The sequence below is a fragment of the Ornithodoros turicata genome, chromosome 6 (genome assembly GCF_037126465.1).
Source record: "Ornithodoros turicata isolate Travis chromosome 6, ASM3712646v1, whole genome shotgun sequence".
Taxonomy (NCBI): domain Eukaryota; kingdom Metazoa; phylum Arthropoda; class Arachnida; order Ixodida; family Argasidae; genus Ornithodoros; species Ornithodoros turicata.
Genome location: NC_088206.1, coordinates 30,776,532 through 30,803,925, shown reverse-complemented (window position 1 = coordinate 30,803,925; position 27,394 = coordinate 30,776,532). Strand labels below are relative to the sequence as shown.

Genomic DNA, 27,394 nt, shown 5'->3' with positions numbered 1-27,394 from the left:
AAAAATAGCCGAATATCATTCTTTTCGGAGCACCGGACCATAGCGCGCGATGACTTTTTGAGCGCAATCGCTCTGAGTGCGACGAAAGGAGGTTCCGAAGCCAGCCCACAGAGTGATAGCAGAAAAAGTAACAGTTCCTAAATTGGGAGAGGGAAAGCATTATCCCAGCGAAAGTCGGACGTGATAAGCCGTGCCTGTTTTATCTCCCTTTGCGACGTCGGGGAGGGCTGGGTTTCCAACCTCCTTTCGTCGGACTGACAAAGATTGCGCTGAAAAATTCATCGTGCGCTATTCTGCGCGACCTCCGTAGAGCATGATGTTCGGCTATTTTTTCCGATGGGATAGCTTCTGAATATCCCGGTCAATTGTCAATAATTTGACTAAATTAGACACGTTCTTCACATTGGTGGGGTAAAAAAGTGACCTTTACTAGGCAAATTTACGACTTAAGCTTGCAAAAATTTACATAATTAAACTTACGTTACACGACATTCACACGAGGAGGTGGCAAAAACCCAGTAAGAACAAATGCCATTGACCGCATGACTCTAGGTGGTGTAGTTTTTTTTATTATAATTCAATGACACGTTTTCTGGGACACCCTGTAGACGCGCTACTTTTTTTCGCGCGCCACTAGTGTATCTGGATTCCGAGCTGAAGGGCTTCAATATGAGCACAACAATATGAGCACAAAATTACGCTTCCGGATGGAAGCCTTAGTCAGAAAAGCGCACCAGACAAGCAGAACTCAAAAGACGAAAACGAAAGTGACTAAAATTTGGGAATTTTTCTCGTACTGTCTGAAAGGTCTGGCATCATCAACGAAGTCTGATGTCGTAATACATGCATAATGTAAAACCCCGAGACTAGGGAACACGAAAGGACAGACACAAGACGAAGTCTCAAATACAGCTGAAAATCTTACTTCACATACAAGAAATATATACACAAACAGAATGAAGAGAAACAACCAGTTGAGGACAAAATCTGTACTATTCACTGCAAGAGAATGTGTTGTTCAATAGAGTACGCCGATTTCTTGAAGATAATTTGGTGCGCTTTCAATCGAAGTTGGTATATCTGTCACTGAATTTTTGAGCATACTAGAACTTTATCTGAAATCTACTGCCATAAGTATTGACGGGCAATTGTACACCCAAAAAACTGGCATCTGTATTGGCTCGAGTATCGCGCCCGTTCTTTCAGAGATTTACTTGAGTGTAATTGACAATGCTGTATTATCCTTTATATCCTCTCTGTCTTCAAATGACGTCATTGTAAGAAGGTTCGCAGATGACATGGTTTTTGCTCAATGTAAGAATGTAATTTTGTCTGCGGCCCCGGAGCTTGTGTTCACTATTGAGTTCCCCACTGTTGGCGTGCTTGAGTTTCTTGATAATCTGACTTTTGTGACAACCCGCTCTTTGCTGGGCTTACGGCAGATCTGAAGCGAAACCCATTTTGCCCGCTTCAAGTTGCCACTCTAAAACTGTAAAACGGGGTTTGATCACAGGTATCCTATCAAATGCCGCAAAAAAAAAAAAAGTATTGTTGTCATCATACCCTTCCCTCTGCGGAGAGTCAGCTTCTCAGTTTGAATGATGCTGGTTACACCCAACACAAGTTACTTTGTGCTTTAAATGTTTTGTTAAACACCTTGCTTCCTCGTTCGCCTGAAACTAAGTCCTCTGTCTCCAAACGTGTGGTATTACCTTACTTCCACAAAGTGTCTCACAACTTGTTGGCCGTTGCGAAGAAATTTCAAGTCAACCTTGTTTTCAAGAACAACTTCCGTCTTGATCGCCTCACGCCTTTCGCGAATACTGGAGTTACCTGCAAGAATCACCGGAACAAATTCGTCCCGTGTTCTTCAAACGTTGTTTATCAGGTCCCCTAGCTGTTATATAGGCCAGACAAAACGTTGCTGAAATGATGGTTTCAGAGAGCATTTAAAAGTAAAAAATAAAGCTTCAAACTCTGAAATTGCCAAGCATTTGGAGAAATGCTCAGATTGCTTCCCTCTATGGGGTGAAACAATTGTAAAGGCTGCTGAGCCCTCACAGAACGCTTTTGAGAGACACCCTGTGCATAACCTCTTGTGGGAACTGTGTCAGCAACCCATCCGTAATCCTCGGTCCGGCCTTGAGCAGACTTCTCGTTCTCCGAACTGGCCTCCCATTTTGTCCTGAACTGGTTTTTTCTCTTCCCTTTGTTTGTGAATATATTATTTCTTGCATGTGAAGTAAAATTCTCATCTGTGTTTGAGACTTCTTCTTGTGTCTGTCCTTTCGTGTTCCCTAGTCTCGGGGTTGTACATGATGTAGCACAATACAAAAAGCAACACTGAAGCTTCCTTAGTTTAGTATATATTAAACTAAGGAAGCTTCGGTGTTGCTGTTTGTATTGTGCTACATTTCTTATCGGACTTGACTTCCCCTGTTTCACCGAGGTTTTACATGATGCATAATCTTCACCAGCTCGCTTGCTTCCTAGCCATTTTTTCGTTGTCCTTATACCTGCCGGTTTTGATTACTAAAGAAAAGAGAACAAGCTCTACGTCGTCTATTTACTATTCAAAACGAAATTAGTACGAGTGAGTATCTGCGCGCCGTTGCACATCATTTGAAATAAATGGTTCCGAACGCAACGTGTCGCATCTTTGCATTCTAACATAAAGCACGCATTCTCTACGAAATATCCGTACTCTTCTTCCACGGATAATACAATCAAATTAAAGACAAATAAAAGACAATCGCGCAAACACGTAAACATTATACTATAACCGAATACAAACTGCGGGTTCAATCGCTATATATGTTAAAACCAAAACTTCATTGGTGGGAACGGTGTTCTCTAAAACGTGCGCCCTATTCTTAAACCGTAATTAGCTCAAGTGTAACCTCTTCCCTAAAACGTTCTCTAAAGCCAGACTCGCTAAACTGTAGTGGAACCGCTTCAACACGTCATAGCCGGTAAACATGTTCGTGCCGCTGGGAACGAAAGGGTTGGCGGTGCCGTTGACGATCTCACAGATAAGAATGATTTACGATGTTTACGCTGTGATACCGATAGCATTGTTAGAGAGTTTTAGTACATCATACGCAAACGCGATAGCGTACGTAACAGGTAGCCTTATTGGTACTGCGCCTTTGGTTATCTTTGAGGAATTAAAAAAGGTGTATTTGCTTAAAAACACATTTTTTTACCCAGAAAGGGTGTTTTTGAATTTACTGTGCAGAAGGGCTGCACGTACGCAACAGAATGTACAGCGTTTTCTTCGCTTCTTTCGCAGCCCCCCGTCGTTCCCTCCGTCGGTCCGTTTCGCCGTTCTCTTATCCCATGTGACTGCACAGGATTGGTAACAAAATGGAGTAGGTCCGCTGTTCTGTCGTCCACTAACACTCTCCATGGGCAACGGATGGCTGCTCCCTGGCGGTCATAGTCGGGGATAGGTGGATCCCATTCCGGCGCGCAAGTCCGTTCTCTAGAGGCCTCCTATATTTGCTCTATATGCCGGCTTCACTGTCTGGGTGTTGTCTCTGGATGGGGGTGGGGAAACAATACAACTGCATGGTGGATCTGCTCGGGATTCGCTTCTGTACAAGGTCGACTCAGAGCTACGCTTTCGTGTACCACCTTCACGCGACAAACGACGACTGTCCTACATAGGCTACGGCTCAATGTACCGTACAGCGCACGTCTCCTCTTCAAACTTGGAAAGCGAGACTCTCCGAACTGTAGTGAGTGTGGCATTGTAGAGTATGTGGAACACATCCTTCTCAGGTGTCAGAAATACATTGATGCTCGAAAGGCATTAGAGACGAGCCTCTCTCATGTGGAGTCCCACGTCTTCGACATCGCGAAGCTGTTAGCTTCTCTGTCGTCCGACAAGGTCGTCCTAAGGGCACTTTTATTTAGCTTACCTTCGAGCGGCCTTAGGCCATACAAAGGCAATGGGGCACTCATAACACACACACGGAACAAGACTTGAAGATACTTGAAGACTTTCTGCATAAAACCGGGCTTGTGGACATTCTATGACTCGCTGCATGTGTGGTGTGTGTGCCTCCAGCGATTCCGACATTTTACTCTCACTTGGTCGAAACGTTTGAACTACATGTTGAACTCCATTATCATCTCTGTTCTTCTCTGGTCATCATCTCTGTTTTTTCATCATCTCATCATCTGTTTGTACTTGCTGTGTGTAAGTGTGCTGGGGTAGCCAGTTCGACTTCGTCGAAACTCACATCCCCATTTTTTTTATTTATCACATCACATCACAACTGCGTGCTTAGATGCTCGGGCATTGGATGCCTGCGCGTGACGTTTCTTCACGCATTCTTCATTTCGCGACCAATGATAGCTTCCAAAGAAAGTAATGCATGCATTACTTTGACGAGAATAGGTCCCCTGTAGGCCGCTGATGTAAATTCCGACCGAGTATAGTCGGAATTCTGAGTATAGGCACCGAGTAAGCAGAGGAGGCGCCTTGCGTTCCGCGCCCTCTGCGGGACGTTGTGTCGGAAGTTGTAGGAGGCGAAGTGGCAAAGTCAGGTGTGTTATATCTCGAGGGGCCGTAGGGGCCGAGAGTGGTATCGGTGTGCTTATTACATCCAAGACATTCAATCTATCAGAAGTGGAGGAACAGGAGCGCTACTGTGTGTCGGGGAACAGTATTTTCGGGGGGGGGCTGCAATTAAACGAAAAACAAGAGCGTTGCGGCTAGTTCTGACCGATCCTTGACAAAATCCTTATCCGTTGAGTACATTTTTCATGCCTGAATTTTTTTAAAAATAAAATCAGTTCATTTTTATGTTGTCAGCGGAATTGTTTAGGCAGTTAATTTTTTGCGCAATTACATTATATAGTGCTCTTTTTGAAAACCATGTCAGGCGCCCTGAAAACCTTGTCGCGAGTATTTCAAAACACGACCGCGAGTCTATATGTGCATTCGCATCGGACTTGTATTCTTGAAGGTGGAAAGCATCTTCAGAACAAGTTCAAAAACGCCGCAGGACGGCAGGCACAAAGGAAACGCACACAGAGAACAGGAAAAACTGCAGTTCTTCCTGTCCTCTGTGTGCTTTTGTTCTTGTCTTCTGCTCTGTTGTGCTCTGTGTGCTGTGTTCCTGTCTTCTGTGTGCTTTTTGTCTGCGTTTGTCGCTGCAGCGTTTTTGAACTTGTCATGCACCGACTTCCCCAACTTGGGTCTCTGAGCATCTTCAGAAAATTGTTGGGGTATTTCCGCACCTATACCAGTGCTAGCTTGAGAGAACCGTCTGTTCGCTAGCTGTCCCGAATATCGCTTCTATTTGTTTATTTTTACTGTTCTTACTCGGAATCCTTCTTTTAATAAGCAATCCTAATAACGGCCGTCTACTAATGTCCGTCTAATAAAAGACAAAAGACAGGGCAGCATATTGGCGAGTCACGTTGATAAAAATAATATAAAGACCAGTGGCCAAGACCATGAATGAACCACGACCACTGACCTGACCAAGACTGACTGACTGACTGACACTGACATGAACCAAGACCTCACCAATATTACCTGGAGAATATCTCCTATTGACATTAAGTACGTACATTCTTAGACAATCAATTCCACAGTTATGGGAATCCTAATTTTCTAATATTTAGTCAGCGTTGGAGGTTATCAACAATAACTACTTTCCAGCCATGATGTTAGCTGGTGATCTGAACCTACTAGAAATATATTTTTGATCACAAATACTGTTGCCATGGGTGACCAGCTGTGTGAAAGGTGATGAAGTTGAGAGTCCGCCAATCAGTGTCCAACAGTATAACTCCTTGTTTCATGTTACGCACTTCCACGCGTCCGTAGGGGAATAGGGAAGGGAAATATGTGCTTAGTCCAAGCAAAATACAACAAAAGATCAGTCAGACGCAATGTGCACTTGATATTCTATCAGATGAAAATGACGAATAAAAATCAGTTTGCAAAGAATATGCATGAAAGACAATGTGGCGCTTCCTTCGAGGAGAAACTCGTTGGCTCAGTCAGAACCCTCGTATGTTCCGTCACTGGCACACAGCAGTAAAGGCAATATCCGCCAACGTGAACCTACGTCGTAGCTAAAGAGTCCACCTTTCGTACCTTGGACGAACCGAACACTACGTAGGGAGGGGTATTTAAAAGGCAATGATGTAGACAAAATATCCCGGAAAAGAAAGATACATATCAGAGTAGGCGTGCGTAGTAGTGGAGGAGACAATCAAACATAGAAGGACCAACACAACACAGGCCTCACAACACCCATTGCATGCTTCAATTGAATGGTGGCAGTTGAAGCTAAAGCAGCAGCAGTGGGATTCGAACCAACACCCTCTGAAAGAAGTGACAGGGCGCTGACAAGTTGGTGCATGATGAGAGAGGCGGAACCCGAGACGAGGAGGCAAGAATAATTCCTCTTTCTCCTCTCCGAAGGTTCTTGAATATATAGAGCTTTGGAAAATTAAAATTTTTGCTGTGTTCCAGAATTCTTTTTGTGTCGTCCTTCTTCCCTCCTCGTCTCGGGTTCCGCCTCTCTCACCCTCTGATTGCCAGTCAGATATGCCATCATACAACTGAAGTAATAACAAGGGGCTGTTCCTGGAATGGGATCATCCGTCTTCTTTGTCTTTTTTGAACCTGCTCCACCGATGTTCAATTCGTTGATACGCATTCTCAGTGAGCAGAACACTATAGAGGGTTACATACGGGTATTGGTGTTGGCAAACACAGGTGCAACCTGCGCGTAGGACACACTACAAAAGGATGACCATTCCGCTATCATTTTTACGCTGATCATTTCGCTCACCATTTTTTGAATCCACTATTCATATCATGGCAGTATGAGGCAGTAAAAGCGACAAGAAGACTTCTTTCAAACTCACACTCAACTTCTTTCTATTTTTTTCCCTTGAGAGGGGGGAGGGGGTCTGTTTATGAGAATAGCCAAATTTGTCGTGTGACAAATTCGATATCTCCCTATTATTATTATTTTTTCGTCAACAACGTAATTCTTGCGCTTGGCTTGCGGAAAATGATGGTTTCAATCTTAGTTGACAGTCAGATAAAGGTGGATAAAGAATACGATAAAGAAGAACATGTACGACAATGAACAAAAAATAAATAAAAAAGACACGAATGAATGAATACCAAAGATAAATGTGTAATATTATGTAGATATTTGTGTACGGCTCAAAAGTGCAACAGTAGTGATTTCCCCAGAAATTCACTACTGGGGGGGAGCTTTCAAGGGGGAGGGGGGGGGCTTGGTGAAGGTTCCATTTAAGGATTTTTTCTTAGACACGGAAAGAATCGTGGCACAACGTTAGAACACAGTACGTTAGAATACAGATTCATTATGAACGGAATTTCAACATTAAGATGCATAATCACACGACCGATAAAGAAAAAAAGACTAGCACCTTGTTTCGCGAAGCTCAATGAATACCTAGCAACCAACGGTGAAAACCTTAGACGAAAAAAGCAGAATACCTCGCTTGATTGAGTTAGGCGCAAATGGTTCTTGATGATCAACATTGAGTTTGCGTGCCTGCACGCATTTTTGCTCGTATATGCACACATTATATGCATTGACGAGTCACTTTAAAATGATTTTGGACAAATGCATGATACGATCATCAGCATGACTGTGGTCCTACAGCCCAAGTTGACAGTACAGGATGTCATTCGCTGCGCCGGACTCTCTACAAGAAAGTGTTGGTGGCCGAGCTGGGTGGAGTCACCTGATAAATTTCAGGGGTGCGTGGCAAAAATGCAGGGGGGTGTAGGGAAATCCCTGGCAACAAGTTTCCAGCACCGAAAGAATAACATCTATCTTCCACGCTTTGCATTACGCATTTTTCAAAAGAATCACAGTACTAATTTCCCTTTTACCAGCTCCATGCAGGTGGATGATTTAATTCATGTCGAAATACCCTTCCAGGGCATACTATGACGCGTTTCCTGTTTGCACGATGAAATGTTATTCCCGTGAATGCGCAACCGGTGTCTGTCGATTTTGGCAGGGTGGGTTGACACCCGACACCTGCCACATGGTTATCTCCAACCGCGGTTTCACTTTGCGAAAGCGGCTGTATCTTCTAGCCGCTTCTACGATAAGGGTTTCTTGGTACGCCATAAGCTCTGCTCCCGTTGACACACAAGGCACCTTGGAACATCAAAAATGAAGCCCTCTTGTAATGATGTCGCATACTCATCCGACGTTAGAGGTTGATTTAATTTTGTCCTCGTTGCTACAACTAAAGCGTGAAACAGTAGTAAACATAAATACCTTTCTCTTATACAATCAGTTTGCCGCGATGGTAGTTCTAATAGTAGGTGCGTTTGAATTCGTGTGGATTTTATGAATTCACGTGGATGAATCCATGATGACAGTGAGAGTCTGATGATTTACGCATTGCGTTGCCATTTCCTGCGCAACAAATGCTTCACCATTCCCGTCGCTGCTCTAAGTGGCTTATGCGCTGTGCTGTTTTGTTTCGTACTATGGATACAGCATTGCACAACCTAGGGCAAGAAACAACACACACGGTGGAACTACATTTTACTACAGTTCAGCGGAACGGAATTAAATAGCGTTTCGCCCCATTTTTCTGCTCCACACATGTTGTCATGACCGATGACTTGTTCACCTTTTCGCGCTTCATCGCTTTCTCTAGACCTCTAACTTCGTGCTCTCTTAACAAACGTTCGTACAAAAAACAACGGGAGAGGCTACATGTGGAATGCAGTGCGCTTCAATAGGGCCAATGTTATGCAGTTGAAATACCTTTGTACAACCCTGCGCGACATTTACTCTAGGTGATTCTCTTTTAACACGCTGTCGTCAAACAAAAGGCCACCGTCCCTCTCCGCCAGTATAAAGTGAAAAACTTGTTTTCATCCAATAAAAAAGCAGTGTTTTTTTACTCGTTCGTACGGTGTGTTCTCAGACCATAATGGGCTGCAGGAAAAACTGCCTAAATGACATTCGACTTAACACCGTAGCACAAAGTGAAGCAAACAGCCGGAACAGTAATCTTCCGGGAAAGTATTGGCTGCCCCAAGGGTAGGAAGAAGTGACGTACCTTTGCTCAAGTGAATTGTTTCCCGGTAAAATGTGTTGAGTCGAGCAGGAAAGTCTTGCACTTGCAGAGTGACGTACTTGGCATCGCCTTGGTTAATAACCAGTACGGATTCCTCCAGTTGCACGCTGTTGGGAGCCACCACCACGCAGTCATTCCTAAATAATATATTCCATTCATGTACACTCGCTCACTGAAGGTCGCACTGTGAGACAAACGATCACCAATGTTTTATCCCACGGATATTTATTTGCTTCCTCCTCCATATCATTTATGCAAGCCGGCTCCCTATAGTACGAAGGAATGTCTCATTACACGTACGGGCAGAAATACTTGGCGGATTGCTGAGGCGGGGCCTTTCGCGTGCTTTACAAAGAAGGAACGTAGCCAACGAAGAACAAATGGTTCAGGGAAGCTTCATTTTCGAGAAAAGGCAAATATATGCCTCTAAATGCCGAACCAATTCGAGTAATTGTCGAGAAATCAGTTTTTTTAGAGGTGCGCCAACGATCGTCTATTGCGAAATCACCACAAGCGCGCGAAATCAGTGAAACCACACGCAGGCTGTAAAGCACCACACTATTATATACACGTCTTCCTCAATATTATTTCTAACTCATACAAATCTTGTGAATATGAAAAACGAATGTCAAGTACTTACTGCGTTGCACGCGCAACTGCGAGGAAGAGCAAGACTAGCCACACAGCTAGCTCCATTTTCGCCGCTCCAAATGAGGGCCTCCGCTGGGTTATCATTTCCCTCCTCTCCTTTAGAGCGCCACCTTCCTGAGAAGAACCAGTGTTACCACTTGAAAACCGCACGCACGCTTATCGCCCATTCTAGTTATCACCTCCCGTGACACCAAAGACCAGTGACACACAACAATATGCGAGTGGAAGGGGAAAAGCGACTCTCAAACAGGCCATGTGTGCTCGAACGAAGACAGCAATTATATTCTCGGCCTGTCTCCGCTGGAACGTCACTCAACGTGCGGGATGACGTGGACCAACGATCTCTCCTTGTCGAAGAAATTTTCTGTAATTCTCTCTCCTCGACAATTGTACGTATTCGGGATGCTTCGTATGAGCTTCGATTAGTCATCCTAGCAGCGCGATAGATGAGTAAGACGACAGCAGCGGAAGTGTTGTGTTGCGGAAGAATTATGCGTTGCTGGGATGCATTCTCTAGCTGACAGGGTACGGCGTCCGTTGCTAGAAGTTACACTGACAATGCGCGTAAGACGCGTATGACCACCCGATTTGCCGCTTTACTGTTCCGTTTTTTTTTTTTTTTACCTGTATGGCTCCATAAGCGTACAAACCTCTTCGGTGTCGCAATGTGTTTTTCACACCTATGTGAGAAACGCTCGGTGTGTTTGCCTGGTGGTCGTCGCTCTCAGCTAACGAAACCCACATGCCCCCCCCCCCCCGAAAAACAAACAAACAAACAAAACGTGGAGGGGGACCAAGAATCTGGATGCCTGCCTTCGTTTTCAGAGCGACTGTAGTACTATTTTTAAGATGAGATGTGGGCAGGCATTGTGCTTGTCCCATCCTGAAGTTAGTAATAAAAACAAACCACTAAAAGGAAGAAAATGTGGTAAAAAACAAGGGAAGGCTAAAGACGAGGCCAATGTGTGCGCTCTGTTTATTATCGCCAGCGGTGATGAAACCCCAATCATCATCAAAATAAAGTTTTTCTTTTATTCAGAACTATGGCTTCTTTAATTCAGCTTACAATGCACCAGTTGTGTTCAAGCCTAAGGTGCCTCAGAACGCATTGGAATAGTATTGCGTAGATGGAGAGGCCCAGCGTTAAGCAGGGAAGATTACATACGAAACGTTGTTTCAGTCTGTGATAGAATGTCAGAGAAGCAGAAATCATAGGTGGGGAAGTTACTTTTATTTTGTAGTGCACTACCGTTACTCACTACTTTTTCGAAAAGTAACGCGTTACGTTATTCGTTACTGTTGCGGTAGTAGGTAACGCGTTACTAACGCCGTTACTTCTGATAAGTAATGCCGTTACTTTTGCATTACTTCACTAGTTGTCCTTATAATATGTATCATTTTTGGTTGAGTCACATAAGTGCATTCCGCAAATCAATACAAGCAATGTTGGGCACAAACAAGGATCACGCATGAACACAACTTACATGTACGATTTATTGCAACGCAGAAGTAGTTGATGGTCAAAATTTTCATCGGTGAGCTTCGCCTGTTGGGCTGAAAGGACGCCTAATGACCAGTGAGTATTCCTTGTCAAGGTTGATAGAGACGGTGACCTTTTATCTCAGAGGGTAGAGGCTATTTTTCTGCCGCTTTTGCCCCATTCGTCCGAAAAATACCAGAGGGAAAGAAAAACAGAGGTGGTAAACAAAGGTGACACCTCAACCGGGGTAGGTCAACAACCCTTCTTTTGCGTTCTTTGTGGGTGTCGATGTGACCTTCTTGTCATTGTTGAAGATGAATAGAAAAAATCGGGGATTTTCCCGGATTCTGCAGGCACGGTCCTCGATCAAGCTTTCAAGCTCACGAACACGTAGTAACGCATAACGCCGTTACGGGTTAGTTGTTAAAAGTGTAATGACGTTACGTTACTCATTACTTTTCTCCCAAATGTAATGCGTTACCATATTTCACTACTCGAATGTAACGCGTTACCGGTAACGCACTAGTTTGTAACGCGTTACTCCCCACCTATGAGCAGAATTAAGATAAGGAGTAATACCCCTGTCAGACGTACTAATTTAGTGTCACTTTCAGCGAGTACACTTGCAGTAAGTGTCATTCTTTCGGAGTCACACGGCATCTTTTAGTGACACTAAATGCAAAGTACACTTACGATGAAGTGAGTTCGCCAAACTCACTTCACTTTGCCTGCGACAATCAAGTACGTAGCCTCCACGGCAGGGATTGCGTAACAAAAAGCTTATTTTTGGAAAAGGAAAGAAACAACCCAATCGGAATTTATTTTTGGACAAATTTGTTAAGACAGCGTTGATTTGTATAAGAAAGACGTAAGGATTTTTGGCGTGATTTACCGGTATTCTCGTTCACAGACTGCCCAGTAGAGTTCGTAATCCACTTCGCGGCAGCCATATTTGTTGACATTGCACGGTGGTTAAGTGTTACCGGCGAAATCGCGAAATACTCGCAGTGAAGCACTGAATAATGGAAGACAAAAAAGACAGGGCATCGTGGTCTGAGATAGAAACCTATGCTATCAGCAAAAACCTATGCTATTGCGAAACGCGAAAGTGTATGCTGACATCGCGGGCCAGTTCCACGCGCAAGACATAGTAAACACCACCAAAGAGGTGAAGAAGAAGATTGAAAATTTGTCAGATAAATATACTTGCGTTGGTTCGCAATAATTATATTTATGACGTTCAATCGACTTCAACTGCGAAGAAAATCTTTATGCAATGTTTCTGGACGTAAGAAAAATGATTTTACCAAGAAAGCATGGCGCACTCCCCGATGTTAGGTGGGAGTTCAAGCTCGCCCATCGTCATCACCATGACTGCTTAGTGACACTTACTTATGCCGTGTAGCAGGAGCCTAGTGAAAGTGACATTACGGGACGGAGTGCACTTCAAATAAGTGACACTAAATTAGTACGTCTGACAGGGGTATAAGGTTTAGTATTTTCCCCTTGCCTCCTATTGGTGATACTATCTTCGAGGTGATGGCGACAACCGTAATTTCATTGTCAAAACATGAAGTGCTAGTAATTTACCTATCACTGTATGACAAAACATATCATGGCCCTGGCACATGCAAGATACTTCGTTCAAATATTTAAGTTAACAAGAACAATTTTATTTCAGTGATGATGACTGGGCAGTTTCATCGCCAGGGGCGATACTCTACCCCATTTCTAGCGGTTATGTTGTGAAATCGAATAATGAGTCCCCTCACAGTGAGGATCCATGTCCTACGGCGTCCCAAAACTTTGGAAGTGCTTTTAGGGCAGAAGTAAGGTACGGTATGCAGGTTAAAGGGACTATGAAATTTCCCGAACCCCCATACTTTTTTTCGATTGAAACTGTTCTTCCCGCAGAGAAACTAATATGCCACAAATTTTTCCGGACGAAATCGCTCCTCTCTGCGAGGAGCGCGCGCTGGAAATGTCTCTTCCGCGTTCCTCCTCTCCTGCGCATATTTCGCTGTCGGTGGTGTAACTGTACGGACCGCACTTCGGTTCCCCGTTACGTCACCGGTGTTGCACAATGGCAAGTAATGCCGCGAGCTCGCGCTGCCGCCACTGCCGAAATCTGCCGATCGCGCGAAAGCTGCTGTCATGGAGATTTCCACTCCCGATGAACGCATACGCGGGATCCTACGGCGCATGCTCCTGGCGGGATTCCTCGGCTCGGCAACACGTCACGATGACGTGTTGCTGAGCCGGCCGTGGTAGCGTCAAGTTGCCCGTTGTGTCTCCGCTCGGCAGCTCCCCACGGCGCGGCGCCAGCTGTCCTCCCTTCGCCGCTCCGTTTAAATTCGCTCCCGAGAAATCCGCTCGCGCGACGAAAGTAAAATTTCGGTTCTAGACTCAGAAAAATGTCTTCTTTCGAACGAAACGAAGAAAAAAATCGTTTCATAGTCCCTTTAAGGTGAGGTACGAAATGCCCAAGAGGTAAACAGTAATTAAGATACAGTGCCCATACTCTGAAATCAAAGTACTTAGAGGTACAGTATCAACGAAGAAGGGAACACGGCACATTTAAGATTCTTGAGTCATCATCGTAAACGCACATAAATTCCGTGGTAGCCCCGCGACAGCAAAAGTTGCTACCAGAGACGTGCAGAGGTGGACAGATTGAGACGAGATAGCAGGAGGGAGTGGGGGTGCTCGTGTGCGTCCAGGGCCGATTTCAGGGTGTCGGTCAACTTTTTTTCGCTACCGGTACATTTGATCAAATGCAAGACGTGAAAAAAGAAAGAGAAGCGAGACATGAGCAAAAGGCCTGCCGCGTGTCCGACGTAGAACGTCTTCCCCATCGTCTATCGTCGTCAACTTATGTGACTGACACTAATAAATTCTATGTAAGGTATTGCCCTTACTGTTTCGTGTGCGGTTAAATTAACCAGATCAATTCAACTATTTTCGTGTCTAAATTAATTAACTAATAAAATCAGTTTACTTAATGTAGCTAGTCCCATGAAATAGTAAAATACAGTCAATACAATAAACTAAATTAAATCTCACGAAAGTGAATTCTATACCCGGGACCTCGTGGACGTCTTCAATGGAGGCAGCCACCCTATTTTTTATTCTATGTGTTAAAATACAGCAGTCTTAAATTCTCCTTCCTCGCCCATGTCCACGTGTCTATCATTTTTCCCCATGCTTTACATCTGCAAAACATAACATTCTGAATACCGTAAACCGTGACGCTACTTTTTCTTCCGCCAGGAATCGCTGGCAGGACAGTGAGGCGCTCCAAACACGAGACAAGGTAAAAGACGATAACACACAACAAAACACGGTCTCATCATCTTCATCGCACCTAACCTTCATTTCATTTAGGCGCGTCCATACTCTGCCGATCGGTTCTCCCCGTTGTGGTTTTTCTATGGCTTACTATACCGATCGTCCTTACCGATCAACATAGTGAGGACACACATTGCGACACCAGCCCACATCGAGTTATCTCACCTCCTCGCACCTATCTTGATCATTCAGTTGGTTGACGTGGCCCTATCTGAGAGGGCTTGTTACGATAAATCGAAACGATAGGCTTTTGTCGCATTCATTTAAACGTAGCTATTGATAAGGCATTTCAGGGAGGCGCTTCATTGTTTGAGACAGATGAACAACGCGTGGTTCCAAAAATTGCATTGGAAACCCAAAAAGACGTATCTTCGTAGTCAATGCACGGGAAAAGTACCACAGACTTTAACTGCCGGTTTTTGTGGCTGAAGTATTTATGGTGAGTCAAAAAATATTTCGGCTGGTTACCGAAATGTATGGAATTCTTGTTTTACCAGCATGCAAAGATGTGGGTATCTGTGCCTCGCCAAACGCTGAACAAAATGCAGTAATAATATTTACACACAACAGAGTACACCAACATTCTCACCAATGTTCTTAGTGTTTTTAAGTGGTTGAACGATCATAGTTTAGTTTGATTGCAATTAATCATTTCTCGCGGTTGATAGCTTAAATTAATTGTCGGATATATTTTGTACTGTGAATGCATCATAACGGCGATAGCCCCACGGAAGTGCAACCGCGTTCCCGAAGACTTTTGGTGCAATACCGCTAGAAAGAGAATCGTCATGTGGCGATCGGAAACAGGGGTTTGAATTTGCGCGTTATCTCGCATACCATCAACTACAATATTGAGAAAGGCACCCAAGGAGGCATCAAGATTTGTGTCCTGCATTACAGGCGTCCAATCACAGTTTTCAAAATACTTATTATTGTTGCGGTATTTTGAAAACTGTGATTGGACGCCTGTAATGCAGGACACAAATCTTGATGCCTCCTTGGGTGCCTTTCTCAATATTGTAGTTGATGGTATGCGAAAATACATACCAATGAATAGTCGAAGAAGGTCACGTTATCCATCGTGGTTTTCTGTCGAACTAATTAAGTGTCTTAGAAAGAAACTGCATTGCCACAGAATGTGGAAACGTTCTGGTTTAATGTACTGGCACGATAAATATAAGGCCTATCGCACGCTAGCTAAAAAGTTGTATAATTATGATCACCTGAACTATATGTTCAAGATACGGAACGTAGTCTGAGAACTCGTCCGAAAGAATTCTGGCGATATACCAAATCTTTGTTGAAGGGCTCGTATCCGGATGTTACCTTGCGTGATGGTGGATGCTACTACAATGACCCTATGATTGTGGCAGATATCTTTAGTAAGCATTTCTCTTCGATTCAGTGTCAGTATTTTACACCTGGCGTGAGTTGCGAGTTGTATACTGGACATATGGATGTTATGCAAATGAATGATGTCGGCCTAGATGAGGTCATCGTTGCCATATCCCGCCTTAAACCGAAGATTACGTCGGGTTATGACGGTGTCCCGAGTTTTATACTAAAGGGGTGTTGTGACTTAATTGAAGCACATCTTCCAACTATCGCTGAGTGCAGGTGTATTTCCTGAAGCTCTGAAAAAAACGGTAGTTGTTCCGATCTTTAAAGCTGGAGATGCTACTGACCGGAACAACTATAGACCAATATCGCTGCTAACAAGCGTGTCAAAAGTGTTTGAGTCAGTTATGTATACCCGTTTATATAGTTTTTTTAAGCATAAAATTAACAACTGTCAGCATGGTTTTATCAAGGGAAGGTCAGTAGAAACGAACCTGAGCGCATTTATGAATGAATGTGCGTCCATTGTAGAGAATCGCGGCCAGTTGGATGTAGTTTATTTCGATATGTCGAAGGCTTTCGACATGGTGAGTCACGAGCTGTTACTAATGAAACTGGCTGCGTACGGTCTTAGTGACCGTTTAGTGGCATGGTTCAGGAGTTATCTCACTTGTCGGGAAAATGTTGTGCGTGTTGGTGGCTCTCTATCTGAATCATATGAATCTTTTTCTGGGGCGCCGCAAGGCTCAAATCTTGGACCTCTGCTCTTTGTTGTATTTGTGAATGATATCATTCAAAATATTAAGTATTCAAATTGTTTGCAATATGCTGATGATTTAAAAGTGTATAGACGAGTTAATGACGCAGGTGACGCCACAAAGTTGCAGCGTGATGTTGATGCCATAGAATGCTGGTGTCGGGTTAATGGTTTGCGCTTGAACACAGAGAAAACGAAAGTAATATCTTTCACACGAAAAAAAGGATGATCTTTTGCATGTTTATAAGGTCGGTGGCGTAGATATGAAAAGAGTAAAGGTTGTACGTGACCTTGGCGTAATTTGGGATTCGGCTTTAAATATGGAGGAACACGTCACTAGTATAGTGACATCGGCAACACGCTCGCTAGGTGCAATTTTTCGTATAACTAGAGGTTTTCGTAACAAGGAAAGCGTACTGGCGCTTTACAGGAGTTTAGTAAGGTCAAAATTAGAATTCGCGTCCGCTGCGTGGAATTTCCTAAACAGTAAATTATCAGCTAAGATTGGGTTAGTACAGAAACGATTTATCAGAACGTTTTTTGATAGATTTTTCGACAGAAGACATTTTTATGATTATTACTGGATTCTGAAGAAACTTGACTTGTGTTCTCTAAATGTTCGCAGAGATATTCATGGTGTGTTGTTTTTGCACAAAATTTCAAACAGTTCCATTCATTGTCCAGACTTACTCTCGTCTGTATCGTTTTGCGTACCTTCTCGCCAACGGAGAAATGCTAATTTGTTTTACGTTGCTCGTGTGTTATTGTCTTCACCTGTGGTCAGGAGTGAATTAATGTTTAATACTCTAGAATCTAATGAGATTGATATGTTCATGAGTACGAATTTTTATCATACTGTTCGAAGTGTTTTTGCCTAACAGTGTTCTGCTTTTTTCCCTGTATGTGCTCCCTTTTCTTTTCTCTTTTCCTTGATCCATTTTTCCATGTATGTGCACCATTCACAAGGCGCTTTATTGGGCTGTTAATGGGCACAATAAAACCAAATCAAATCAAATCAAATCAAATCAAAATCTCAGCATAAAATTACGGAATGAAGGATTCCTTCCTTCCTAAGGAATAAAAAAAAATCAGGATTGAAATAAGGAAGATAGAAGGAGCCGGGAATTCTTATAGCAACTATGAATTGTTGTATGTTTTTAAGTAACACTGAAATATGCCATAGGATAATGGGTATGGGAGTTTATCCAAAATGCATATTTTTAGAATGCATCCTAACGGATATGCAAGCACAGTTGAAAGTAACTGTTCCGAGGCTGGAATATAAGAAATAGAGTTATATATCGGCACGACGTAGGGATGTGATACGCTCTAGGGTCGGCGCGACCGCCGACTCTAGAGAGTGTCACATTCTTACACTGTGCCGATGAGAGCCAAGAAGCTCGTCGGCCGTCCACAGCTGGGATGTGCACACTTGACTTATAAACATATACGTCACATGCAGACATGCAGCACCCGCTCATTTCTCTCTCTCTCTCTCACTATATATATATATATATATATACGGCGAAACACGTGTCCTCTGGTGCTGTCGCATCGTTCCATGAGTATCTGTTTCTCTGCGTGCAGCCATAGAAGCCATCTTAATCTGTAAGTTTGAATTTCAAACACGTCTAGCGTCATTTACTTATTTCTTTAATGGCTCTTTCCCCCTCTTTATATATATATATATATAATGCAGGAAAAAAAGCCATTAAAGAAAGAAGTAAATGATACTAGACGTGTTTGAAATTCAAACTTACAGATTAACATGGCTTCTATGGCTGCACGCAGAGAAACAGATACTCATGGAACGATGCGACAGCACCAGAGGACACGTGTTTCGCCATGTTTGCGGCTCGTCAGCTCTGGGTAGCTGCGCATCGTTCGGAATTGGCAAACCAGGGGTCACTCAGCGAGCGATCTACACCTGGGAGGGTGACTGAGCACTCCTCAATGCCACAGTGCAAGCCAGTGAATTATAATGCAGGAAAAAACATTAAAAAACAGGTAGATGATACTAGAATAACAAACACGTCTACTATCATCTACTTGTTGGCTTTTTTTCCCGGCATTATAGATATATATATATATATATGTGTGTGTGTGTGTGTGTGTGTGTAGAAGATATATATGCATATAACCATGTATTTAACTATTGTACCATATTAGAAGGCTATCGCGCTTTTTATGGGCAAGCTAATAAAACTATATAATATATAGCATATGCAAAGGAAAAATACCCAAAGCTCTGTGGCTGCACGTTGTGCATATGTTTACAATTTGATCGTGCACTCCCAGCCGAGGACAGCTGTTTCACTCTACACTGTTAGAAAAAATGTATTATTACGAGTGGTTGTCCGTTAAAACTGACGGACGCTCGACCGCTTCGTACGAGTGGTGCATAACGTCCGTTTCCACTGGAACAGTGTAAAAAGCAGTTTTTTGATGGTGTAATCATCTGTATCTTTATAGCACGTTCGTTCGTATGCTTCAGAAACGGGTATAACGTCCGTATTCGCCCAGCGCTCTTTGCGTTACAGAGAGGGGTATTATCTTCGAAATCCGCCCACTAGAGGACACCACGGTTGTGCCGTTGACCGTTGACCTGTTTTCCTTTTCAAATTTCCAATGGCGGTGACAGCGACAGACGCGTATCGGTCTTTTTTTTCTGCCAAACTCTAGTACTTGGGCCCTTGAACTTCTTCAGTGCTTGCGCCACCGAAGGTAAGTAACTGATCCCATACTCATTGTTACTTAAATACCACAGTGCTCATGTATGTATCGCAAAATGTGTATCGCAAAAACATGCCGGCTAACATCAGCATAAGCACAGACTTCTTATTCCCCAGGCTGTGGTTCGTCTCATGCGCGTTGTTATATCCTGCATTCACAACCCGCTGCAGTGTAGGTATATTCAGAAGTTTGTGTATTTTCCTAAATGACAAAAAACGAAAGACCGAATGTAATAACAATTACGCCACACACAACTCGGTAACATTAGCCAGCGTCTCATTTGCATGTCATTCTTGTAGTGCAGCAAAGCTTTGTCTTTTCCTAAATGATTGTTACGGTCTGATTTGACGTGACTTTTTCTACTTTTTGCAGACTCGGATAGAAGTTCCAGATTTTAAGTAGAACTCCTTTTCTATTTCTGGGGAATGTGCTGCCGCAACCATTACGCTCAGGTTTATACATTCTCGTTTCAGGTGGTGACATTTTCAGTCAGAGCAATTTTTTCTTGACGTGAAACGAGCGATACCCTTTGAAGTTCGGAAGTTCGGAAGTTCCTTGATGCTGCGATGCTTATGTTCTCTGCATACTATACCCTGAACATGAAACACCCATGATGCATGCGAGCTTCACTGGAATTCATTATTGAAAGGTACGTTCAAGGAGAAATGTATGTAATACTTGGCCACTTATTGTTCACCAACTAAGCGGCATGGTTTATGACAACGTCCTACAAAGCCGGCGTGTGTATGACACTACTTATACGCATGATACACTATTTCATTAACGATAACGAAAAGCAACATGTGCAGGTCATGGTAGCTGATACCTGTCAACATAATTCTGCACTGCGAGTGTAGTGAAAGCTTAAATCCTGCCACGATTTAAATCTGAATGAAATCGAAACCCATTTTATTTATTCATCATATCATTCCATTCATTTATTATATCGATTGCCAAATCCAGAACGCTGGCAACATAAAAACAAATTCCTGGAAGAACAAGGCCAGCCAGCCAATCTAAATCCTTATACTTCCACAGAAGTAGAATGCAGTCAAATTTTGAATCCTTTGTTAGATGCACTATTCATTCTGAAGCTAAATTTGCTTCTAAAATGAAGTTTATATCTAAATTCATTGGAATTTTTCCCATACTTGATTTTGATTTGATTTGCTGCATCCTTTCAAATAACCTCCAATTTGTTTGGTCAAATTCACATCCCTCATGTAGACTGGTATACATATTATACTGTGAGTGTGAAGCCAATGTACATATCATTGGCTAGTCGGCCACTGAAACTCCAATTCACTAACGGACGAACGTTTATCAGTCTCACATACGGCATTTGTACCTTACTAAAATGTTTCGTGTTTCTTTCTTTATACATATCATGAACCAGCCAGAGGAGCGGGGCACAAAACAATCCAGGAAGACCATTCAAGAAAGGCACTTAAGGTGATTGAGCTGTTGCGTCAAACGAAGTGAGCCTTCCAACAATACCAACTGGTTAAATAAATATTTTTATAAAGCACACTTCCTGCACCTGTTGTGTCGGTGACAAGTAATCTGAGCAGCGAATGTTACATTGTGGATGTATTCAAGTAGGTTTTCCAGCTTAGAAGAGACGTATCACCACTCCAGAGCACAAGTACATCGTACCGTATATCGGTCAGAGGCTGCGATACCCTTCTTCTAGTTGTCTACACATCTTTGTTCCTGTGGAGCATTTCTATGCGGTCTCCGTTAGTACAATTGCGTATGGGTTGAATAAACGTACCTCGTCATAAGTACCACTGGAATGTGCGTCGTACAGGAGCTAGTGCAAACGCTAGGAGCTGTAGAAAAAAGCTGGTACACTTCATTATAAAGCAACAATCACTAGTAGAAAAACGGCACACCTTAACATTTTATAACGGAAAATGAGAAGAGACAGAGCGCCGTACACCGTAGAACGGACAAATCTCTGCAAGTACGGCATCGGTAAAAATGTCCGTTTTTCTACGGCGCTTTCGTAAAGTTTTGCAACGGAGCATTTGTTTGTAAAGAAACTGTGCTCCGTTGATCACGGAACGGACAAATGTATAGCAATATCATATCGAGTAAAATTCCCGTTTTTCTACGGATTTATTTTTAACAGTGTACTTGGAGCACGTGAGCCCGGCGCAGGGAAGTGACACGATCTTGGGTCAGCGCTAACAGTGCGTCTTGCCGAAACGTCAATGTTCCACGGTGACGGCGCCACCTGTGGAGGCCGCAGTGCAAGCCAGCAAGTACATATACAAAGAAAAAATAGCCAAAGCTCTGGAAAACAGCTGTCCTCGGCTGGGAGTGCACGATCAAATTGTAAACATATGCTCAACGTGCAGCCACAGAGCTATGCCTATCTTTCCTTTGTATATGTACTTGCTGGCTTGCACTGCGGCCTCTACAGGTGGCGCCGTCACCGTGGAACATTGACGTCTCGCCCAGACGCGCTGTTAGCTCCGACACTTCCCTGCGCCAGGCTGACGAGCTCCAAGTAAAGTGAAACAGGTGTCCTCGGCTGGGAGTGCACGATCAAATTGTAAACATATGCTCAACGTGCAGCCACAGAGCTATGCCTATCTTTCCTTTGTATATGTACTTGCTGGCTTGCACTGCGGCCTCTACAGGTGGCGCCGTCACCGTGGAACATTGACGTCTCGCCCAGACGCGCTGTTAGCTCCGACACTTCCCTGCGCCAGGCTGACGAGCTCCAAGTAAAGTGAAACAGGTGTCCTCGGCTGGGAGTGCACGATCAAATTGTAAACATATGCTCAACGTGCAGCCACAGAGCTATGCCTATCTTTCCTTTGTATATGTACTTGCTGGCTTGCACTGCGGCCTCTACAGGTGGCGCCGTCACCGTGGAACATTGACGTCTCGCCCAGACGCGCTGTTAGCTCCGACACTTCCCTGCGCCAGGCTGACGAGCTCCAAGTAAAGTGAAACAGGTGTCCTCGGCTGGGAGTGCACGATCAAATTGTAAACATATGCTCAACGTGCAGCCACAGAGCTATGCCTATCTTTCCTTTGTATATGTACTTGCTGGCTTGCACTGCGGCCTCTACAGGTGGCGCCGTCACCGTGGAACATTGACGTCTCGCCCAGACGCGCTGTTAGCTCCGACACTTCCCTGCGCCAGGCTGACGAGCTCCAAGTAAAGTGAAACAGGTGTCCTCGGCTGGGAGTGCACGATCAAATTGTAAACATATGCTCAACGTGCAGCCACAGAGCTATGCCTATCTTTCCTTTGTATATGTACTTGCTGGCTTGCACTGCGGCCTCTACAGGTGGCGCCGTCACCGTGGAACATTGACGTCTCGCCCAGACGCGCTGTTAGCTCCGACACTTCCCTGCGCCAGGCTGACGAGCTCCAAGTAAAGTGAAACAGGTGTCCTCGGCTGGGAGTGCACGATCAAATTGTAAACATATGCTCAACGTGCAGCCACAGAGCTATGCCTATCTTTCCTTTGTATATGTACTTGCTGGCTTGCACTGCGGCCTCTACAGGTGGCGCCGTCACCGTGGAACATTGACGTCTCGCCCAGACGCGCTGTTAGCTCCGACACTTCCCTGCGCCAGGCTGACGAGCTCCAAGTAAAGTGAAACAGGTGTCCTCGGCTGGGAGTGCACGATCAAATTGTAAACATATGCTCAACGTGCAGCCACAGAGCCTTGGCTATCTTTCCTTTGTATATATACTTGCTGGCTTGCACTGCGGCTTGCACAGGTGGCGCCGTCACCGTGGAACATTGACGTCTCCCCCAGACGCACTGTTAGCGCCGACCCAAGATCGTGTCACTTCCCTGCGCCGGGCTGACGAGCTCCAAGTAGAGCGAAACAGCTGTCCTCGGCTGGGAGTGCACAATCAAATTGTATATATATATATATATAGCGTCGGTGGTCTGCGTGTGCGTGGTCATGGTTCTGTGCAGCTTCCGCCAAGGGCCGCTAGAGACGTAGAAACCGAAGCAAACTCATGTCGCGGCCAGCGCCCCTATAGGCGGATGCTGTACCCAACCATGGGTAGCCGGCATTGTTTACATCGGTATAGAGCACAGGAGATGCATGAAGACGAGAGTTGCCGTAGTCGTATTTATTTTGACGCGCTGCCTGGTAAGCACAATTTTTTCGTACGTTTCGTTTTTCGTACTCTGGCATAAATAACTTTACTCTCAGGAAGCGGAAGCCTGCTCGTCAAATAGGTATCGCGTCACGCGCGAAAGCACACTTTTAGAGCACCCACCCTCTATATGAATATGCAAGTAAATGGCAACTTAAGGGGGTAAAACTTAATGATTTATTTACATTTAATGCAGGTTATGTGTGTATATTTCGGCGGAGGCTCGGCCTTTTGCAAGACAAAATATCTTTAGTCCTGAAGAAGACGGAGCCTCCGCTTCACTCATATCCACTCTTGTAGCTTGTAGGTGGTATCCGATAGGTACTTGTAAAGAAAAAAAAAATCTGCGATTGGTGCACACGTTCGTGATTTATTTCGCTCGGGGACTTAACTGAAACACCCTGTATATTCCGCCGCTGTCTGTCTTTTTCGACTGCTGCCATATTTCTAATGATATGAAACGCTTGCAACCACATGTTTCGTGTGTCATATTTCGGCCTACTTTCTTCAGATGGTTATATGATATTACGGTACCATATACCATGTTTCGGCGATATTTCGTTCATTTTTTTCCCTTTCCCGTTCCCTTTCGTTTGGTACTGCTCACGTCCTTTCGAAAGGCAACTGATGGGCCCAAAACCAGTGTTCCACCTACCCTTCTAACCAGCTGCTCTGTTTTTAAACTCCTTGTTGCTACGCAGTCAGTACACTCCGCCAACGCCGCTAGCACTCACGACCAAGACCTCAAAACAGAACGTGTGACAGGTACTCGGAGAGTTGGAGAAAAAGGATGTCGCAAACTACTGTGTGTCGCAACACTTTTTTGAAGACATTGGCATGAACAATGACTTAGCGGTCAATCACTGTAATTTTTCGATTCCTCCTACTTGCATCATAAATCTGTATCTGTAACCTTGTCTCTTGTAGATGCTTCGGACGTCACCCATGAGGACACTTTACGAAGAGCACGAGGTGTACCTGTGCTTGTCGTGGCGTAGGCGGAGCTTGAAGCGTTCTTGATAAATATAAGGGCCTCAAAGTATTGCTGTCTGTGAACGCCGTTGCCGAAGGCAATGAAAACCACAACGAACCGCTGCCTGCACATAGTATATAGTTGAGCTAGGCAGCTAGCAAATTTCAAGGAATAACATCCCGTGACGTAATGTGCACGTTTTTGCGGTGCAGGGCTTTCTTAGCTGACAACAGGAAGTCTTTCATCATCCCGAGTATATACATAGTGCGCGCATGCATGAGGAAAGATATTCTTTTTTTAGCCGCATAGATGTGTGAGTAACTTCTGTCCTCAACAAAACGGAGCTTCCGCAGCAACGTTCATATCACAGTAAATTTCCATCGACGCTAATTCGTTTAACGCTTCATTAGTATCCGATTACCTCTGTTGTTCGTGTCTGCTTCGTTTTGTTCCTATGTGAATTCGTGCTAATCAGAACCTCTCGTCTCTTAGCGTACGTATAGATATATGAAGGGTGTGTCAGCTAACGTATTTTGAATTCCAACATCTAAAAAAAATCTACTCGTCCGAAAAGAGATGGGGTCAGCAGTATTCATCTTCGAAGAGCTTTTGCCACGACATGCGGGTACTTTAACTAGCGGGAAGTTTAATTTTCTCAATTGAACTCGAAATTTTCTCAAGACAAGGTAAAGTTTCTATGGCAGAAATAGACAGCCCCATCTAGGAAATACCCCAGCCCATTAAGCACACAATCTATTACGCATTGGTAATAGCTAAAACAAGTGCGACAATCCTTGTTTTGAGACACGCAAATTGCCGGCCAGCATAATTTCGCAGTCAAAACCCTCAACTACTTCACTCCGTTGTAGCAGGTCAGTGAATCATAATCTGACTGGGATTCTATGTTGTGCGTGTCTGTGCTCCAGTTTATTCACATACCATTTTTCAAGATGCTTATTCAATTTGTCCAAAGTGTCTGAAGTATTTTTAATAGTAGTGTACGTACACTATACATGCTGTTACATACAGTATAGTACAGTATAGTGGGAGCTATTTTTGCAGAACAGAAACACATTAACTGAAATGGATGATTTTGTGTCAACCGGACATTCAAGTAGAAGTCCAAGAGCAGCATTCCGGGTCACCCCCTCTGAAACCCGGCTTGACCTGATAGCAGAGGAGTACGTAAGGAAGCTAAGTTTACAGGGTGGTGCGTGAGTTACGTGAGGAGGAACAGATTTGGGCAGGAAGAGGAGGACATATCTGAGGCGAACAATTCCCTTCTCGCGCCGCAGCCTAATAACAACACCGATAACACGCCCGGGAACTTTGGCGTAAGTTAGATAAAGGCTGGTTTAGAGTCCGACGTAGTCTTCGCCCGCCGTCGCCTGCGTTCCGCGCCGACAGCCAACGTTCGCTACGCCACACTTCCTCATCCTACCGTGTTCATAGTCTGAAACGATTTGGAGCAGCGCAACGAAAACACTACCGGGGATTTTCGCATTTCGTAGTGGGAAAGCAGTCACATCTGGCAACTGAACCCGCGTGCTGGAATCGGACTAAAGACAATCCGTGTTCCCATCGTTAGTACTACAGTAAACGGTTCGTGCCCTCAAACATGGACATTGAATTGAAGAAGAAAGTCGCTATAATTTTGACCTATAAGCGATGGAAGCGCAGGAGAAAACCAACGAGATCGTACATGCGGACTATCCAACTCCCGGTGTTCAGTGTACGGCGCGTTTCATCAGCTCGTCCAGGAAATGCGAATAGGGGACCCGGAGTATCACTTTCGTTACTTCAGGTACGTGTTACAAACCAACGCAAAATAAGTACTGGTTTCTTCGCAGGATGACTAAAGGGAAGTTTTATGAGCTCATGCACCTTGTTCGACCGCACGTAACCCACCCGCCGAACCATGCCCAGCCAATCTATGCGGACGAACGTTTCGCCGTGACTTTGAAATGACGTTTGAATCTGCCTTATCACACATGCGTTCAGACTTTTGCCATGAATGTATCGTGCATGGGCTGCTGCGAAGGAATTTAAAAAACTGCTTAGTACGCGTAAGTGAGAGCTGATTACTGTTTTAAGCAGCAATATGTCATGCGCTCGCATTTATGTGACTGCAGAGTGATTTTTTCTCACGACTGAATCCAACAATCTGAAGTATGTTTAATGCAGGTACCTTGCTACCGGTGACACACAACAAACACTAGCCATGTGCTACCGAATGGGCAGAGCCACAGTGTCAAATACATTACATGAAGCATGTCATGCCATTTGGAAAGCAGTAAGTCTCCGACATACTTGAAGCACCCATCGTAACTGGACTGGAACCTCATCAGTCAGGAGTTCACGGAAAAATTGAATTTTCCAGACTGCATAGGTGCGATAGATAGGAAACGTGTTCACATCCAGTGCCCTTCAAAGGGAGGTTCCGACTACTTCAATTATAAAAAATACCACTGAATTGTGCTTTCGGCGCAATCAGATGCCATGTACCGATTCATAATTGTGTGTGCCGGCACTCCTGGGCAGTACTCCGATGCAGACGTATTTGGAGAGTCAGCCATCGCAGACGGTTTCACGACGAATAGTTTTAACTTGCCAAGTGGAGCAGACTTTCACTTAGTTGGCGACGAAGGCTTCGTCTTGAAGTCATATGTCATCCGGCCCATGAAAATGCATTTTGTCTTTCTGCAGACTTCTTGTGGACTTCTTGTTTCCTGTCTTGACAGTGTGTTGACTTCGACTTCTTGTTGATCAAGTCAACAGGAATTGCTGTTGACATCATGTTGACAGTCTTTTGAAATACCTTATGTGTACCTTGTGTGGACAATGTACATAGGTGTC

General features: G+C 44.2%; 1 protein-coding gene and 1 long non-coding RNA gene across 3 annotated transcripts in view; one reads left to right on the top strand and one right to left on the bottom strand.

The window, feature by feature from the left end:
- Nucleotides 1–24,535, bottom strand: part of LOC135396505 (complement C3-like) — a 210,740-nt gene extending 186,205 nt beyond the window's left edge. The window contains exons 1-3 of the mRNA XM_064627518.1: nt 24,453–24,535; nt 9,758–9,882; nt 9,100–9,254 (exon numbers count right to left, since the gene is read on the bottom strand). Coding sequence (XP_064483588.1) covers nt 9,100–9,254; nt 9,758–9,882; nt 24,453–24,512 — 340 coding nt within the window. The 5' untranslated portion in view covers nt 24,513–24,535. The remainder of the gene's footprint in view (nt 1–9,099; nt 9,255–9,757; nt 9,883–24,452) is intronic.
- LOC135396507 (uncharacterized) overlaps nt 23,508–27,394 on the top strand; it is a 28,745-nt gene continuing 24,858 nt past the window's right edge. The window contains exons 1-2 of one of the 2 annotated variants that reach the window (XR_010423410.1): nt 23,508–23,558; nt 26,723–26,831. This is a non-coding gene — a long non-coding RNA (uncharacterized LOC135396507). Of the gene's footprint in view, nt 23,559–25,999; nt 26,343–26,722; nt 26,832–27,394 lie in introns of those variants that run through there. The other variant, XR_010423411.1, reaches the window with a different exon arrangement.